At 41.2% G+C, this 18,529-nt stretch overlaps 1 protein-coding gene across 6 annotated transcripts in view; it reads right to left on the bottom strand.

The window, feature by feature from the left end:
• The window catches only part of FNDC3A (fibronectin type III domain containing 3A), a 208,098-nt gene that overhangs the window by 19,336 nt on the left and 170,233 nt on the right, over positions 1 to 18,529 (bottom strand). For all 6 annotated transcript variants that reach the window (XM_075919050.2, XM_075919051.2, XM_075919052.2 and 3 more), the window contains 5 exons: positions 15,470 to 15,588; positions 14,457 to 14,562; positions 13,627 to 13,802; positions 11,082 to 11,195; positions 2,926 to 3,075 (listed from right to left, as the gene is read on the bottom strand). In XM_075919050.2, coding sequence (XP_075775165.2) covers positions 2,926 to 3,075; positions 11,082 to 11,195; positions 13,627 to 13,802; positions 14,457 to 14,562; positions 15,470 to 15,588 — 665 coding nt within the window. The remainder of the gene's footprint in view (positions 1 to 2,925; positions 3,076 to 11,081; positions 11,196 to 13,626; positions 13,803 to 14,456; positions 14,563 to 15,469; positions 15,589 to 18,529) is intronic.

Genomic DNA, 18,529 nt, shown 5'->3' with positions numbered 1-18,529 from the left:
CTGCTAGTTGTGCTTCTAACAGTAAAAATAATAGCGCAGGTAGGAGGAATGCTGATCAACTCTTCCTTGAAACATTATTAATCTGAAATTATTACTTGCTTGGAGCTCTCTGTGAAACTACTGATAGTGAAATTTTTACTACTACATGCAACTAAAACTGTTGCCAAATGTATTCTTCATCTCCCCTTGCTGGTACAAATATTATTTACCAGCTTACCATAAGCTTCTTGTGCTTTTGCCATAAATTACATGTGTCATTAATAGTACCCATTTCTGGTTACTCTTCCCAGTACAGTCCAGAAGACATATTCCACTTTCCTCTATAGCTATAGTAAGTAAAAGAAGTCTTATATTACATTAATATAATAAGAGTCTGCATGTTCCTTTGGAAGACCCAATTAATTAACTGTAAATGCACACTGATAATAAATAGTTCTCCTCAGCTACTGATTTATCTGTCTAGGATACTGTAGTAGTGTCTTTAACTATATGCTGAAGACATTTGTCTAAATATCAAGCATGAATTGGCCCAGTGATGGCTCAGGTACATGTGCATTACTTTACACTTATCCACATTAAATTTCATTTACCATGTTGTTGCCCAATCACTTATTTTCAGAGAGCTATCCACGATGACTACAAGATGTCGCTCTTGAGTGCGAAGAGCTAAATTAGACTCCATCATATTGTATGTATAGTTGGAATTATGTTTTCCAATGTGCATTACTTTGGATTTATCATCATAGAATTTCATCTGTCATTTTGTTGCTCGGTCCCCTGGTTTTTTGAGATCGCTTTGTAATTCTTTACAGTCTGATTTGAATTCAATCATCTTGAGTAATTTTGTATATCTGCAAAATTTTCCACCTCACTTCCACTTGTTTTCCCAGATAATTTATGAATATGTTGACCAGCACTGGTCTCATTACAGATTCTTGAGGGATGCCACTATTTATCACTCTCCATTTTGAAAATTGACCATTTGCTCCTACCCATTATTTCACGTCTTTTAACCGGTTACTTACCCATGACAGTACCATCTCTCGTATCCCATAATTGTTACTTCACTCAAAAACCTTTTGTGAGGGGCCTTGTCAAAGACTTTTAAAAAACCCAAGGACGCTATATTCACTGGATCACCTTTGTCCGTGTTTGTTGATCCCCCCTCAAAACTTCTAATAGATTGGTGAGGAATGATTTCTTTTTACAAATGGTATCTGCCTCTGTGTCTGAAAATTCTGTTTTTCACTATAGTTTCAACCAATTTTCTTGTACTGAAGTTAGACTTACTAGCCTATAATTGCCAGGATTGCCTCTTGAGCCTTTTTAAAAAAATGATATCACATTAGTTATCTTCCAGTCATCTGGTACAATAGCTGACTTAAATGATACATTTCACACCAATCAGTTCTGCAGTTTCATATTTGAGTTCCTTCAGAATGCTTGGGTGAATCCCATTGAGTCCTGGTGGCATATTATTCTTTAATTTATCAATTTGTTCCAAAATCTCCTCTATTGACACCTCAATCTGGAATAGTTTCTCAGATCTGTTACCTAAAAATAATGGCTCAGATGTGGGAATAAATCTCACATCCTTTGCAGTGAAGACCAATGGAAAGAATTAATTTCACTTCTCCGCAATGGCATGATCTTCCTTGAGTGCTCTATTAGCATGTCAGCTATTCAGTGGCCTCACTGATTGTTTGGAAGGCTTCCTGCTTCTGATGTACTTTGATGTTAGTTTGAGAGTTGCTGACTAGTTGCTCTTCAAATTCTTTTTTGGCCTGCTTTACAATTGACTTGCCAGAGTTCCTATTTTCCTTAGTAGGATTTAACTTCCAATTTTTAAAGGCTGTCTTTTTGCCTCTAACCACTTCTTTCACTATGTTGTTTAGTCACAGTGGTACTTTTTGGTCCTTTGTGTTCTTTAATTTGTATTATGCATTTAATTAGAGCCTCTATTATGGTATTTTTAAAAAGTTCCCATGCAGCTTGTAGGCATTTCAATTTTGTTACTGCACTTTTTAATTTCTGTTTAACTAGTTTCTTCTTTTTTCTGAAGTTGCCCTTTCTGAAGTTAAATGCTACTCTGGTGGGTTTCTTTAGTACCACATCCCACTGAAGGCTGTTAAATTTAATTATATTATGGTCACTACTATCAAGAAGTTCAGCTATATATTTTTCTCTTGGACCTGATCCTATGCTCCACTTAGGACTGAATCAAGAATTGCCTCTCCAGTGTATTCCAAGAGTAATTAGCAGTCATTTATGGTGTCAAGAAACTTTACCTCTGCATCCCATCCTGAGAATACATGTACTGAGTCCATATAGGGATAGCTGAAATCTCTCATTATTTAGTTTTCTATTTTTCTTGCTTCTCTAATCTACCATAGCATTTCACAATCATCACCACCATCCTAGTCACAAGGTTGTTGGTAGATCCCTACTGCTATATTCTTATGAGACAAGCATGGAATTTCTATCCATAGAGATTCTATGGTACAGTTTGATTTTAAGATTTTCACTGTTGACTGTATTCTTTCACATATATTGCCACTCTCTCATCAGCACGACCGACCTATTCTATCACTCTTTTATACATTTCATCATCTGGTATTATTGTGACCCATTGCTCATCATCTTTCTACCAAGTTTCTGTGAGGTTTATTATATCAATATCCTTGTTTAATAGGAGGCACTAAAGTTTACCCATCTTAGTATTTATATTTCTAACAAGCACTTCTCTCCCCCAAAAAGGTACCCTCGGTGTAAGAGGATACCATGGCATCATTTGGAAAGAGGGTCCCAATTATGGGACCATTTCTCTCTGCTCCACTTTGCTGTTCTCCTTTCCGGAGAAAGTAAAACAAATATTCACACAGATCTGTGAATAGCAGGATACCAACAGTAAATCTTCCTCTTTACCTGAACCCTGCAGTAATATATAGTCGCAGGCAAAAGTCCTTTCACTTCATAATTGAGTCCAGATCCACAGTAACAGATCTGCATACATCCTTCCACACTGCCCCACTCCAAACGATATTCTGTGATGTCGGCTCCATTACTTAATGGGACCTTTAAAGTGAAGAGAAATAATTAGGACTTAAATTCACTGCCTAAAAATTAGACCATACTTACCAAATCTTGACTACTTTTTTATAAAACAGTAAGACAATGAATGTAGCATTTTAAGCCATAAAAGTGGGCCAGAAAGCTGTAGAACAGGGGTGGGCAAAGGGGCCTCTGCAGGCTGGATCTGGCCTGCCAAGTGGGTTGATCCAGCCCATGGAGGCCCTGCCGCTCCCCTGTCCCCAGGCCAATTAGGACCTGGGGGAGGGGGGGAAGACATGAAGTTTCCTTCTCCCTGCCAGGAGTGCACCCCAATCAGGGACTGGGGGTGCACACAAAGTTTCCTCTGCTCTGCCCCCACCCTGCAAGGAGCACATAGCACTTAGAAGCGCCATGCACTCCTAGCAGGGAAGGAGGAAGCTTCACATGCTTCCCTGCCCCCAGGCTAATCAGGGTCTGGAAGGCGGGGGGGGGGGTGCACAAAGTTTCCTCTGCCCTACCATCGCCTTGAAGGAGCACGCAGCACTCAGAAGTGCCACATGCTCCTGGCAGGGTGGGAGGAGACTTCACGTGCTCCCCCGTCCCCAAACCCTGTTTGGCCTGGGGGCAGAAGGGGGAACACGCGAAGTCTCCTCCCACTGCCAGGGGAATGGGTGACTAGGGGGAGCTTCTGGGGGGTAGCAAAGGTGCTACTCCAGCCCCAGACCAATCATGATCTGTGGGTGGGGAAGCAGGGAAGTATCCTGGCCCTGATCCTTCTAGGGCAGCACAAGGCCACTTCAAAAATGTCTGAAATGGCCCCCGGCAAAAAAATTATTGCCCACCCCTGTTGTAGAAACTACATTTCCATAGGAAAGTCACCTTGTGGTAGACTCAGCAATCTCCAGTTTATTATAGTACAAGCAAAACACTCCGGCTACATCTACACTGCAGCTCTTTTCCGGAATACCAATTTTGGAAAAGCAGACGCATTCTTTCACCATCCCTGTAAACCCCGTTGTACGAGGAAGAAGGGATGTGCCGAAAGAGGAAAAGCCTCTTTCAAAATAAAAGCGGAAAAAGACATGCAAAATATGGTTCCGACTTTTCTTTGTAGTGTAAACACAGCCATTATTTTAAAAGTCTTGAGCACATTAATATACTAATGGTTAATGTTCACAGTGGCAGAGTATTTTATGTAGAGCAGTAACTGCTTTTTCAATTAATTTAATACTGAAGTGATCATCATAAAATATGTTAAATGCGGATATACTTCTAAGTGATTTCTCTTAAAAGGATTAGATTACAAATTAAGAAATAAAAATTATTCTCTTATTTTACGGAGGACATGAATGTACTATGCTGCCTCTTCCTTGCATTTACCAGTCCAATATACTGCTTCTCACTGACGATATGCTATTTGGACACAGACTGGCTAAGCTAGTGAGGAGGGTTTAAACTAGGTTCGATGGGGACAGCTGAGCAAAGCCCACAGGTAAATGGAGACCTGGGAGATGGGTCGGAAATGGGAGGGAGTGTGGGCTATAATGGCAGAGAGAAAGGAGGGTCAGGGCAAAACTGGGAGGTAAGGTCAAATCAGTATCTTAAATGCCTATATACAAATGCAAGAAGTATGGGCAATAAACAGGAAGAACTGGAAATGCTAATAAATAAGTACAATTATGACATTGTTGGCATCACAGAAACTTGGTGGGATAATACACACGATTGGAATGTTTGTATGGAAGGGTACAGCTTGCTCAGGAAAGACAGACAGGGAAAAAAGGGAGGAGGTGTTGCCTTATATATTAAAAATGAACACACTTGGAGTGAGGTGGAGATGGACATAGGAGACAGAAGTGTTGAGAGTCTCTGTGTTAGGCTAAAAGGGGTTAAAAACAAGGGTGATGTCATGCTAGGAGTCTACTACAGGCAACCTACCCAGGTGGAATAAGTGGATAAGGCTTTTTTTTAAACAACTAACAATATCATCCAAAGCCCAAGATTTGGTGGTGATGTGGGACTTCAACAACCTAGATATATGTTGGGAAAATAACACAGCAGGGCACAGACTATCCAATAAGTTCTTGGACTGCATTGGAGACAACTTTTTATTTCAGAAAGTTGAAAAAGCTACCGGGGGGAAGCTGTTCTAGATTTGATCCTAAAAAATAGGGAGGAACTGGTTGAGAATTTGACAGTGGAAGGCAGCTTGGGTGAAAGTGATCATGAAATCATAGAGTTCACAATTCAAAGGAAGGGTAGAAGGGAGAACAACAAAACAGAGACAATGGATGTCAGGAAGGCAGATTTTGGTAAGCTCAGAGAGCTGATAGGTAAGGTCCCATGGGAATCAAGACTGAGGGGGAAAAAAAAGCTGAGGAGAACTGGCAGTTTTTCAAAGGGACATTATTAAGGATCCAAAAGGAAGCTATTCCGCTGCGTTGGAAAGATAGAAAATATGGCAAAAGACCGCCTTGGCTTAACCATGAAATCTTGCATGATCTAAAAATAAAAAAGGAGTCATATAAAAAATGGAAAGTAGGACAAATTACAAAGGATGAATTTGGCAAACAACACAGGAATGCAGGTGCAAGATTAGAAAGGCAAAGGCACAAAATGAACTCAAACTAGCTACGGGAATAAAGGGAAACAAGAAGACTTTTTATAAATACAATAGAAGCAAGAGGAAGACCAAGGACAGGGAGGCCCACTGGTCAGTGAGGAGGGAGAAACAGTAACAGGAAACTTGGAAATGGCAGAGATGCTTAATGACTTCTTTGTTTCGGTCTTCACCGAGAAGTCTGAAGGAATGCCTAACATAGTGAATGCTAGTGGGAAGAGGCTAGGTTTAGAAGATAAAATAAAAAAAGAACAAATTAAAAATCACCTAGAAAAGTTAGATGCCTGCAAGTCACCAGGGCCTGATGAAATGCATCCAAGAATACTCAAGAAGCTGATAGAGGAGGTATCTAGCTATATTATCTTTGGAAAATCATGGGAGACAGGAGAGATTCCAGAAGACTGGAAAAGGGCAAATATAGTGCCCACTTATGAAAAGGGAAATAAGAACAACCCAGGAAACTACAGACCATTTAGTTTAACTTCTGTGCCAGGGAAGATAAGGGAGCAAGTAATTAAGGAAATCATCTGTAAACACTTGGGAGGTGATAGGGAACAGACAGCATGGATTTGTAAAGAATAAATCATGTCAAACCAATCTGATAGCTTTCTTTGATAGGATAACGAGTCTTGTAGATAAGGGAGAAGCGGTGGATGTGGTGTACCTAGGACTTTAGTAAGGCGTTTGATACGGTCTCGAATGATATTCTTATCAATAAACTAGGCAAATACAACTTAGATGGGGTTACTATAAGGTGGGTGCATAACTGGCTCGATAACCATAATCAGAGAGTAGTTATTAATGGTTCACAATCCTGCTGGAAAGGCATATAACAAGTGGGGTTCCGCAAGGGTCTGTTTTGGGACCGGCTCTCTTCAATATCTTCATCGACGATTTAGATATTGGCATAGAAAGTACGCTTATTAAGTTTGCAGATGATACCAAGCAGGGAGGGGTTGCAACTGCTCTGGAGGATAGGGTCATAATTCAAAATGACCTGGACAAATTGGAGAAATGGTCTGAGGTAAACAGGATGAAGTTTAATAAAGACAAATGCAAAGTGCTTCACTTAGTAAGGAACAATCAGTTTCACACATACAGAATGGGAAGCGACTGTGTAGGAAGGAGTACGGCAGAAAGGGATCTAGGGGTTATAGTGGACCCCAAGCTGAATGTGAGTCAGCAGTGTGATGCTGTTGCAAAAAAAGCAAACATGATTCTGGGATGCATTAACAGGTATGTTGTGAGCAAGACAAGAGATGCCATTCTTCCACTCTACTCTGTGCTAGTTCGGCCTCAGTTGGATAATTGTGTCCAGTTCTGGGCACTGCATTTCAAGAAAGATGTGGAGAAATTGGAGAGGGTCCAGAAAAGAGCAACAAGAATGATTAAAGGTCTAGAGAACATGACCTATGAAGGAAGGCTGAAAGAACTGGGTTTATTTAGTTTGGAAAAGAGAAGAGTGAGGGGGGACATGATAGCAGTTTTCAGGTATCTAAAAGGGTGTCATGAGGAGGAGGGAGACAACTTGTTCATCTTGGCCTCTGAGAATAGAACAAGAAGCAATGGGCTTAAACTGCAGGAAGGGAGGTTTAGGTTGGAAATTAGGAAAAAGTTCCTAACTGTCAGGGTGGTCAAACACTGGAATAAATTGCCTAGGGAGGTTGTGGAATCTCCATCTGTGGAGATATTTAAGAGTAGGTTAGATAAATGTCTAGCAGGGATGGTCTAGACAGTATTTGGTCCTGCCATGAGGGCAGGGGACTGGACTCGAGAACCTCTCAAGGTCCCTTCCAGTGCTAGTATTCTATGATTCTATAATGAATCATGCTCAGGGATAGCTTTTTTAAAAAGCTATCATTAGTTTAAGAAATGGACTATATGAAAAAGGAATGTGATTGAACATAAACAACATTTGAGAAGATAGTGTTTGATATCCTACAGTTCTGATGGTTAGAAATCTCCCTTCTATAATTTACAATAAATTGTGACCCATTCTGGACCATTCACAGATTACATAAAAAAATGTTAACACACATTTAGATTGCAAAGCCAGACACTAGAAAATAAGGATGCACCAGAAGCTAGGTTGGCTATTATGGCAAAGCTGTCTGTGCCCTGTGGGTTTCACACTACTGGAAGATAATATTGGCCTGTGTTGGTGCGGGGGAGATTTGGGGTAACCCAGGCCCACCCACTATTCCAGGATCCAGCCCAGGGACCCTAAGGCAACAGCAACAGACTGGGTTCTTTTTACTTCTAATTTGGCAGCTTTTTTCCCTGGGCTACTTCCCCAAACAGCCCCCCCCCCCCCCAGTTGCCTCCTCCTGGTACTTGCTAGCCAGTCCTCAGCTCACACACATGCACACAGTTTCTTCTGGTACTGCACTTCTCTTTCTGGTCAATCACTCCTTGCCTTCCCCCTCTCCTTACCAGGGGGGAAACCTTTTAAAGCAGCCCCACTGGCTTTAATTGGCTGCAAGTGTTTAATGACTTGCCTGAGGGAGCAAGCTAATTAACTAGCCCCAGGTATCTGCCTGCCTTCATTTTGTGGCTGCACTCTAGGGGCATGTCTACACTTATTTTGAAATACAGTAATTCCTCATTTAACACTATAGATATGTTTCAGAAAATGATCATGTTAAGTGAAAACATGTTATGCGGGGGGTCAATTTTCCCATTGAAAATAATGGAAAAGGTGGGGGTTGCGTTTCAAGTGGTGGTGTCTGTTGGGACCGGGACAAAGTTGAGGGGAAAGGAGACTGGGTTACAGCAGGGAGGGGAGGTGTTTGGCTCTAGGGAAGGGAAGGTGTAGGGAGGGGGATTGGGTTGGGAGTATGCCCCTGTGGTGGGTCCGCCGGGACTTGCACTGCGTCTGGCGAGGGGGGTGGGGGAGCGGCACCGGGGAACGACACGGTGAGCAGCGAATCCTCCGCCGCTTTGCAGGGAGGCAGGGGAAGCCCCGTGCAGCCGCCGGCAATGGGCCGGCTGGGGAAATCATGTTAGTCTGGGGATGGTTGTGTAATTCAAAAAAATGTTCCCTTAAAAAAAAAAAGAAATTGTGCTATCGCGAAAATGTGTTAAGCGGGCACATGTTAAATTAGGAATTACTGTAACAAGGCGAGCCTCCACACTACCAAGCTTGTTATTTCAAAAAAAAGTGCTTGTTATTTCAAAATAACTCCTGCTTGTGAAGAGGAATAGTGCTATTTCGAAATTTTTATTTTGTGAGTTATTATTTCGAAATAACTCCCTAGTGTAGACATGCCTAGGAATTTACTCTGGGAAGAGAAAGCCAGTTATCCAGCGCTATGTATACCTGCCTTCTGCCAGAGTGTTGCAGGCTGCTGGTTTGGGTCTGTCACACTATGTAAACTATAATTCTGCTTCCTTGTGTATATGAAAGATTATACAGTACTTAAATATTACTATATTCAGTAACTCCTCACTTAAAGTCATCCTGGTTAATGTTGCATTATTAGATTGCTGATCTATTGGAGAACACACTCATTTAAGGTCACGTAATGTTGATCTATTAGAGAACATACATGTTTAAGGTTGTGTGGTCAACTGTTCTGCCTGCCCAGCATTCCAGTAACGAAGCGGAATGGGAGCGCAGGGACTTCTGAGCTGGCTGTGCCTTAACCAAGCTTCATAATTATTACTGGTGAGTACAATATTAAATGGTTTACAATTATTTAAAACATATACAGCTTATGCATATAATGTCTTTTGTCTGGCAACTTCTCTGGAAACTACCCCCTGCCCAACTACAGGCAGTCCCCGGGTTACGTACAAGATAGGGACTGTAGGTTTGTTCTTAAGTTGAATTTGTATGTAAGTTGGAACTGGTACATATTGTAGGGGAAACTCTAGCCAAACATTTCTCCAGAGCTCAGTTTTATTCTCCCACACCTCACTTCCCTCAGTCCTTTATTCTCAAGCTGAGGTGTCTGCTGAGAAAAGCCGCTTCGCATCTCCCTGGTCTGCTGGAGGGCAGAGGGGGGCACGCGCTAGCTTCGCGTCTTCCTGGTCTGCGGGGGGGAAGCAGCTAGTGTGGGGTTGCCTCACCCAGTTTGTAAGTAGGGATCCGATGTAAGTCGGATCCATGTAACCCGGGGACTGCCTGTACATTATGAGGAAATCAGATTTGCTCAACAAAAATGTTTGAAGTAGAATTTTTTAGGAACATAATAATAATGTTAAGCAAGGAGTTACTATTTTACTGTCTTTTTATTTTACCCCAGCCTCATTGAGGGCACAGAAAGGACAGTCAAAGAATGAGGCAGCTATCCAAATATTTTTATTCTCACTTTATAGTTAGCGGATCTATGCCTTACTTACTGAACTTTGTCCAAAGCCTATGACCAACGCAGAATTTTTCTTCTCATGATATTTTCGATCATGATACAGGTTAAACCTACCTGGTCTGGAACCTTTGGGACCTGACTGATCCCAAAACGAGGGAGCTTGCTGGACCAGGGAGGTTCAATTCTGGACCCTCTGCTGCTGACCTCTAGGTCTCCCTGGGGGCTGCCAGCCTCCCAGCTAGGCTCCCCTCAAGGCTGCTGCCCCTGCTACCTGGCTTTACTGTTGCCCCTGGCTTGGCTACCCCCCCAGCTACTAAGCCAGCTCTGCTCCTGGTTTCTGGTGGAGCTCTGGGCTGCTGACCCCTCTGGCCACAGGACTAGCTCTGCTGTCAGCCCCTGATGGGGCTCTGAGTTGCTCTGCTCCTGGTCCCTGGCTGCTGGACTGGCATTGCAGGACTCTGGCCTCCTCCCAGTTGGGGGACCCACTCTACAATGCTGACAATATTAAGCAACTATTTTAAAAAGTTGATTCCTTCCCACCCCACAGTGACAATCTTTTTCAAATGTAGTCTTAATGAGATTTATTTTGCTTACTAAAAATCACACACTTGAAAACTGGGGGCTTAATATATAGATAATTTGTTACATTATTATTGATATGATAATATAAAGTATACATCAGCTTAGAAAAATTGTGAGTGTAAAATAATCATTTGTATTATGTGGTATTCTGGGTTTTCTGCAAAGGAAGATAAATAAATGGCCTTAAAACATTAAAAATAATCTGCATTAAATTCTTACAGTTTAGCACTCGTGAAAAATCCATAATAAAATCAAAGGAACAAGAGGACATTGTGTGTCAAAGTCTGAATATGCATAGATCATTTAGCTACAAATTTTGTATAAAGGAAATGCAGATGATGCTTTGAGGACTTTTATATGTTATGTTTAAATTTAAATGTAAAGATGACAATCAGGGAGCTTGTTTTAACGTCTTAACTATAGTTTAGGCTTTTTAAAACTGACTGAAGAATGTAAAAGGTATAAACCATAAGACATAAAATAAGCCTGAAATACACAGAACAACAAAATATTCCTACCTCCCAATACACCTGAGCACATGTTGCCGATCTACATGTCACTTGAGGGGGTTTGCATTGATCTGGTGGTCCTGGGGCGGTGGTAATTTCACATTTTTCTGAATAGGGTCCAAACTATTAAAAACAGATTGATATAATTACTATCATGTTTTTAAATAGAAGTTTTGCCCACAGTGGCTGTACATACTATTAGTATTTGACATTCAGCACCAAATATTGTCCTATTAAAATAACTTGTAATGACTTCAAGGTTCATTATAATGTCTCAGCATTCTTAGAACTACCATAATATTTTCCTCTATTGGAGATGTAGTGAGAATAAACATGGCAATTTGCAGTCTGTAATTTAGAAGAGAACTACAAGGAGCCCTGTGGCACCTTATAGACTAACAGATGTATTGGAGCATGAACTTTTGTGGGCAAAGACCCACTTCGTCAGATGCATGTAGTGGAAATTTCCAGAGGCAGGTATAAATATGCAGGCCAGAATAAGGCAAGAGATAATGGGGTTAATTCAGTAAGGGAGGGTGAGGCCCACTTCTAGCAGCTGATGTGGAGGTGTGAACACCAAGAGAGGAGAAACTGCTTATGTAGTTGGCCAGCCATTCACTATCTTTGTTTAATCCTAAACTGATGGTGTCAAATCTGCAGATGAACTGTTGCTCAGCAGTTTCTCTTTGAAGTCTGGTCTTGCAGTTTTTTTGCTACCTTTAAATCTGCTACTGTGTATCCAGGGAGATTGAAGTGTTCTCCTACAGGTTTTTGTATGTGACCATTCCTGATATCTGATGTGTGTCCATTTATTCTTTTACGTAGGGACTGTCCAGTTTGGCTGATGTGTATAGCAGAGGGGCATTGCTGGCACATGATGGCATATATTACATTGGTAGATGTGCAGGTGGATGAACCAGTGATAGTGTGGCTGATCTGGTTAGGTCCTGTGATGGTGTCGCTGGTGTAGACATGTGGGCAGAGTTGGCACTGAGGTTTGTTGCATGGAATGGTTCCTGAGTTAGAGTTACTGTGGTGCGGTGTATAGTTGCTGTTGAGAATTTGCTTCAGGTTGGTGGGTTGTCTGTGGGCGAGGATTGGCCTACCTCCCAAGGCTTGTGAAAGCAAGGGATCATTGTCCAGGATTGGTTGTAGATCACTGATGATGTGTTGGAGAGGTTTTAGCTGAAGACTGTAGGTGATGGACAGTGGTGTTCTGTTGGTTTCTTTCTTGGTCTTGTCTTGTAGTAGGAGGCTTCTGGGTACATGTCTGGCTCTGTTAATCTGTTTCCTCAGATTCTCCCTGGACACACAGTAGCAGATTTAAAGGTAGCCATCTTGCTGCAAAAAAACTTCAAGACCAGACTTCAAAGAGAAACTGCTGAGCTACAGTTCATCTGCAAATTTGACATCAGTTTAGGATTAAACAAAGACGGTGAATGGCTGGCCAACTACATAAGCAGTATCTCCTCTCTTGATGTTCACACCTCCACATCAGCTGCTAGAAGTGGGCCTCACCCTCCCTGACTGAATTAACCCTCTTGCCTTATTCTGGCCTGTATATTTATACCTGCCTTCGGAAATTTCCACTACATGCATCTGACGAAGTGGGTCTTTGCCCACAAAAGCTCATGCTCCAATACATCTGTTAGTCTATAAGGTGCCACAGAACTCCTTGTCGCTTTTGCAGATCCAGACTAACACGGCTACCCCTTTGATGCTTAGAAGAGAACATTACTCTATAAGTCACACTTGCCAGGTTACACATGACAACACACCTGTAACAGAGACTATTGTACAACTGTGTATTTATTTAAATCTAAATAAAACAGGAGACGACGAATAATTGACATCTATAATTCTTCCTCTAGACATTAGAAAAAATTTTGGTGTCCTTGACGATTCAACATGTTGCTTCTCTGACAACAGTGCCAACTAGTGACAAGCATGGTAAAGGTTTTTGTGAGATGGATTTCTGTACAGCATTACATGAACGGAGATGCCCACTCATTTTACTTTAAAATTAGGACACTGGCTATTTAATAAAATATTTTAAAGTAATGGTTGATTATAAAACAGTTAATGCAAGGTTAACGTCCAAAATATAAGGAGCCAGAGAATATCTTTTTACACTTTGTGATCTACATATTGAGATAAAAAGCATGGAAAATATGTAAGAAAATTCTAGTTGTTGTGCTCTGGAAAGCCTCAGGCTGTGGAATGCACACTCAATTAATGTGCAAAATGACAGCATATAAAATCATTTACTTACCACAGGGACATTATGATAATTTATTAAAGTATATGCTTTGAATAACTAACATCACTTAGATTTAAGTAGTAACTTGATGTTTTCTCTCTCCTTCATCCAAACAGCCAAGACTTATTCAAATTGGTCTTTAACTGCTGGTTATCACAGTGCCGCAGTAAATCATCTTAACCAATAAAATATACATTAAGAATTTGCATGACAAAACTTCTTAACATTAAAAATGTCTGAAAACAGCAACATGTACAAACATGATTGCACTCTGATTTCTGCCTGTCTCCTTACCCCAGCTTTGTTAGCGGCTCGCAGCCTAAAGCTGTATGTCTTTCCAGGGAGAAGGTTGCTTACAGTACATTCAACATCAGAGCCTTGGTAAACCTCTCTGTGTTCATCTGTTTCTACAGAAGACATTTCCAGACCATAACAGGTAATAGGAGATCCACCATCTGCCTGAGGTGGTCCTAAAATAGGGAAAAAGTTTTGTATGGTTTTAAAAACAAACAAACATGCTAGCACATTTTGATCAAGAAGCAGTGAGTTTACATTGCTATATAGAAGGTTTAGGTTGGACATTAGGAAAAAACTTTCTGTGAGAGTGGGTCAATTGCAGGGAGGTTGTAGAATCTCTATCACTGGAGATTAAGAGCAAGTTAGACAAATATTTGTCAGGAATGATCCAGATGGTGCTTGGTCCTTCCATGAGGGCTGAGGGCTGGACTCAATGACCTCTCGAGGTCCCTTCCAGTTCTAGTGTTCTATGATTCTGTGATCTCTCAAGCTATATTTATTCTTTAGACTTCTGGAAGCTTTTCTATGTCAGTCTGAGGTGTAAAGAAATGAGATGTCTGACTGACACAGTTGTGCTGACAGAAGTCCTTAGAATAGGTGCAGATGAGCTATAGAAGTAAAAGCACAGCTTTACCAGCATGTTTTATTTGTGGGAGGTGGTTTTACTATATTAGTATAAAGCACATCTTCGTTGATATTGCTCCATCTACACTTGGAGATCTTTGCTGGCATATTATTCTGCTGATATACCAAGCATAAGCATAACACACTGGTAAAGCACTCCTAGTGTAGGCTTGGACTTAGATGATAGTCACAATAACAATTACCCCATCTCAGCTGAATTTCTTTTGCTCTTGGTCTGCCCTGTAATCTGGGAGTTTGGCCTGGACCAGGAAGCACTGCTGGTGTCTGCACTAGTAAGGAATCAGATGCCTGTAAAGGAAAAGTATACAAAAGCCTTAATGTAACAATGCATTTTGACCTTAACTCAAAGAAAATTTGAATTGCAAATACATATAATAAATGTCATAAAATCAGTGAGGTAAAAATATTTATAAGTATTTCCATGAAGATCTCATTTTAGAATATCTATAAAAAGGGGTCAGTAACCAGGGACAATGGTAAAAAGACGATTTGTGCACTGCTATGTTGATTCTGGATGTATTTTTTTATTGATACAGTTACACTGGTACAAGTCTAGTGTAACAATAGTTATGTCAGTATAAAGGTGCCTGCGACAAGTATAGCTTATTCCCCATCCCATATGCTCAGGCAAGGGCAGAGTAGAAGATCAGCAATTGTGCAGATCTGCCAACGCATACTGTTGCACAGGAACTAGAGGTGACCCCTAAGCACTACACTGTGGCCTGAAGAAATATTAATTTCCTGCCTCACCTCCACCTGTACTCAGCCCACCTATTTAGACTGGGTGCTAGAATGATGATTTGGCTCTTTGAGACATGGATATTCACCTTCCTATGCTAACAAACAAATACTGCTTTTAGAAAGCTTTTTTATTTCTAATAAATCATCAGAAAAGTAGGCAAATTATACGGTCATGTGTTCTGAAAATTAGAATGATAGCTGGAATAAGTAAAACATTTGTTGGCAGATAAAGATTCACATTTTATTTCTCTAAGAAATGGGAGCAGAAACTCAATTTTTGGTAACATTTTCTGAAATTTTCTTGAGCCCCTACTTATAGATACTGTATTACATTTTGGTAGTATGATTATTCTACAATGTTCAATGTTCCTAGCTTAATCAGATTTTCTTAAAGCTAAAGAGTTTTTCCACAAGTGTGACATTTGTATATATAAAATATATCAGACAATATTACCGCACTCTGCCCTCCTTCCCCAGTACAGTACACACGTAAGCGATAAGAGCAGCCTGGATTTAGTCGATCACATAAATATTCCCTAGCAGCTCCACTGTATATTACGTCCCAGTTGTTTCCTGAAAGATTAAGAATTAGCGTTCAATGAACCAAGGTGCAATTTTCAGCATTTCAAGTATTAGCCATAGCAGATATCCTAACTTTATTAAACAATCGTGTGTGTCATTTGTTAGACACATTCAAAGCTTACTTTGAATTTCCTGGAAATGATCTAATTATCTCATGACGATAGTTTCCTAGACAAATTTGTGTGAATTTGCTGGAGTGAAATATCTCCTTTATCTGACGCACTCATTAACTAAAATGTACAATCTGTATTTAATAAAGCAGTTTAAATGTGCTTACAGGTCCAGTAATAACATTATAAGTGAATAGATGGAAGAAAAATAATAGTCATAAGAGCCAATGGAAAAGATACTTTAATTAAATCATGTGTGTTCATTTTACAAAGCAGGACTGCTACTCTTCCTAAAATTGAAGTCTGATAAAGCGAGCCTGATGCCTGAGCAGTAGGAAGGGACTTGCAGTACCCAAGATAAAAGGAAGTTACCTATCCTTTGTAACAGGAGTTGAGATTTTTAATGAATCTGTAAACACAAGGGTGTACTCTATGACTGGAGAATTGCTAATATAGTTCCTAGTTTTAAGAAGGGGAGGGGGGGGGGCAAAGTGATCCGGGAATTGTGTGCAAGCTCTTGGAACAAATTTTGAGAGAGAAAGTAGATAAGGACATTAGAGATAAATGGTAATTGGGACAAAATGTAACATGCTTTTACAAAAAGTGAATTGTGCCAGACCAGAACAATCTAATCTCCTTCTTTGAGAATATAACTTATTTTTTAGACAAAGGAAATGGAGTAGATCTAACCTACCTGGATTTCAACACTGCATATGATAAATTTCCACACAGAAGATTATTAGTTTCATTGGAGAAGATAGGGATTAATGAGACTTGAAAGGTGAATAAGGAACTCATTAGAGAGGAGACTATAACAGGCCATGCTGAAAGGTCAGGCTGGAGAGATAGGTTACTAATGGAGTTTGTCAGGGATTGGTCCTGAGATCAATCTTATTTAATATTTTTATTATGAAATTTAGCACAGAAAGCGGGAGTGTGGTAATAAAATTTGTGGATTACACAAAGTTGAGAGGAATTGCCAATTCAGAGGAGAATCAGAATATAGGAAGGTTACTCACCCAGTGCAGTAACTGAGGTTCTTCAAGATGGTCCCCGTGGGTGCCTGCGTGCCACTGTGCTTCTAAATCAAAGATTTTAGATAGCAGTGCCCATGGTTGGCATGTGCAGCCAACCGTTCCTTCGTTTCCTTCTCTGCCCTAGACATGGAAGATTCCAAAGCAGAGGAGAGGATGGGTGGGTGGTGGAGCACTCACAAGGACAACTATCTCTAAAAACTTCAGTTACTGCACCAGGTGAGTAACCGTCCCTTCTTTGAGAAGTGTCGCTGTTGGTGCTCCACGTTAGGTGATTATGGAGCAGTAGATGTATTTGGTGGAGGGAGCTCCAGGAGACCTGAATTGGTTATAGGGAGTACTGTTCAGCTGAATTGAGTATCTGAAGTAGAATAGGTCTGGATGGCATGGTGGTTGGTAAATGTACATGCCAAAGCCCAGGTGGCAGCTCTGTAGATTTTCTCTATTGGTACACCCTGAAGGAAGGTCGTTGATGCCATTGCTCTTGTACAATGAGCCCGAATGATCAATGGGGCTCCTGCTGGAATATGCTGTATGCAAGATATATGCATCCTGAGATCCATCTGGATAGTCTACGTGTTTTGAAATAGGTAGACCCTGAGACCTCGCTGTGGTTGAAATTAAGAGCCTTGGAGATTGTGGAAAGGTTTTGTGTTTTGTAGGTAAAAGGCAATTTCCCTGTGGATCTCTAAGGTATGCAAGGATGCTTCAATGCTGTCCTTATGAGGTTTAGGATAGAAGATGGGTAAGTAAATTGGTTTCTTACAACAGAACAAGGTAAGTACTTTCAGGAGGAATTTCAGATGTGTACAGAAGACTACCTTATCTTTATGAAAGATAGTGTAAGGAGGGTCCATCATTAGGGCCCCCAAACTTGCCTACTCTACTTGCTGATATAATTGCCACGAGAAAGGAAACCTTCATTGAGAAGCGAAGCAGGGAGCAAGTGGCCAGGGGTTCAACAGGTTTGCCTGTTGTTGCTCTCAGCACTAAGTTTAAGTCCCATGCTGGAGCTGGGTCTCTCACTGGTGGAAACATGTTATGTAGGCCCCTCAGAAAGTACTTGACCAATGGCTGTGTGAAGATGGGACAATTGTCTATGAGGGGAAGGAATGTTGTGATTGCGGACAGGTGCACCCTGATAGAGCTAAGGGAGAGACTGGAACACTTTAGACACAGTCAGTATTGGAGAATCTGTAGGAGGTCTGTGGATGCTGGAGCACCATACTGTCTAGTGTGTCTATAGTTCATGATGACCTCCTATATGGATGCAGGACATGCAGCTTCACGAGTAAACCAGCCAGAAGTCACGCCTAGAGGTGAAGAGTCTGTACGCTGGGGTGATGTAGTTGCCCGTTCTGATGCTTTAGCAGGAGGATATTGGCAGGAGGCGCCACAGAGGAGTTATGCGCATTTGTAGCAGGTACAAATTCTATGTTTACCTGGGCCAACTGGGAGCTATGAGAATGATCCTGGCCTTGTCCTGTTTTATTTCAAGAATAACTCACTGAAGGAGGGGAACAAGGGGAATGCATAAAGCAGGGGCGCTTCCCATTTTATGTTGAATATGTCCCCTCGAGAGTGCTATGCCAGCCCTGGAGCAATAGTTGCAGCATTGGGTGTTCAACTGGGTTGCAAACAAGTCCATTGTGGAGAATCCCTACTGTTTGAACAGGAGAATCAGCACCGAAGGGGTGAATTCTCACTCATGGTTCTGTGGAAAGTGCCTGCTGAGATTATCTGCCAGCACATTTTCTTTGCCCAGCAGGTAGGTTGCGATTAGATGGA

The sequence above is a fragment of the Pelodiscus sinensis genome, chromosome 1 (genome assembly GCF_052426305.1).
Source record: "Pelodiscus sinensis isolate ZL-2025 chromosome 1, ASM5242630v1, whole genome shotgun sequence".
NCBI lineage: Eukaryota > Metazoa > Chordata > Testudines > Trionychidae > Pelodiscus > Pelodiscus sinensis.
Note: the sequence above shows the minus strand (reverse complement) of the source record. Positions and strands in the feature narration are given on the sequence as shown.